The sequence below is a fragment of the Entamoeba dispar genome, genomic scaffold, assembly GCF_000209125.1.
Source record: "Entamoeba dispar SAW760 scf_1105229460651 genomic scaffold, whole genome shotgun sequence".
NCBI lineage: Eukaryota > Evosea > Mastigamoebida > Endamoebidae > Entamoeba > Entamoeba dispar.
This window is the reverse complement of record NW_001854299.1, coordinates 187-1,027: the sequence shown is the minus strand read 5'-3', so window position 1 is coordinate 1,027 and position 841 is coordinate 187. Positions and strand designations below refer to the sequence as shown.

General features: G+C 24.7%; 1 protein-coding gene across 1 annotated transcript, besides 3 other annotated features; it reads left to right on the top strand.

The window, feature by feature from the left end:
* The first annotated feature begins 1 nt into the window (after position 1).
* Positions 2–29: a microsatellite.
* Positions 30–258: 229 nt separating this feature from the next.
* On the top strand, positions 259–600 carry EDI_316790 (uncharacterized protein; the record flags this gene model as incomplete). The annotated part of the gene is made up of 2 exons (XM_001737480.1): positions 259–497; positions 540–600. 2 exons carry the CDS (start codon positions 259–261, stop codon positions 598–600), a joined length of 300 nt encoding a protein of 99 aa, XP_001737532.1.
* Positions 346–467: a microsatellite.
* A 108-nt stretch (positions 601–708) lies between the features above and the next one.
* Positions 709–838: a microsatellite.
* Positions 839–841: the final 3 nt, after the last annotated feature.

The window sequence follows — 841 nt, the reverse complement described above, 5'->3', positions numbered from 1 at the left end:
AATATATATATATATATCTATCTATATATCTCTTTATCACTCTCTGTCTATATGTTTATCCTTTTATATATGTTTATCCTTTTATATATGTTTATTCCCTTTAAAAAATACCTAGAAGGCGACTATGGGGATCGGACCCATGACCTTCTCTTTACGAGAGAGACGCTCTGCCCACTGAGCTAAGCCGCCTTATATTATTATTACCTATTTCTATCTTTACACTTAGCTTATATATATTTATTATCTTCCCTATTTATTATGTTATTATTTATCATCTTTTTACCTTTATATCTTTTTATTACTTTATTATACATCTACTATACACTTCTTACTATTACTATTTCCTACTTATTACTATTTACTTATTACTTCTTACATTACTTCCATTTCTTACTTATTACTTATTACTTCTTACTTATTACTTCTTACTTATTACTTCTTACATCCTTTTACTACTTACTACTTACACCTACCCATCTATTCATAACGGTTCCATGGTGTAGGGGCAGCATATAAGATTTTGGTTCTTAGGACCCCAGTTCGAATCTGGGTGGGACCACTTTTTATGTATATAACTATACCTTTATACCATTATATTAAACTTATGAACTTTATCTATGTTTATATTCTAACTATTATCTCTTTCTATATATATTTCTATCTTATATTATGTTATATATTCTACTATATTCTACTTTTATCACCACTTATGTATGTATGTATATATATATATCACTATCTATATATTATATATATATATTATGTATCTATATATTATATATATTATGTATCTATATATTATTTATATATATTATATATATATTATCTATCTATATATTCT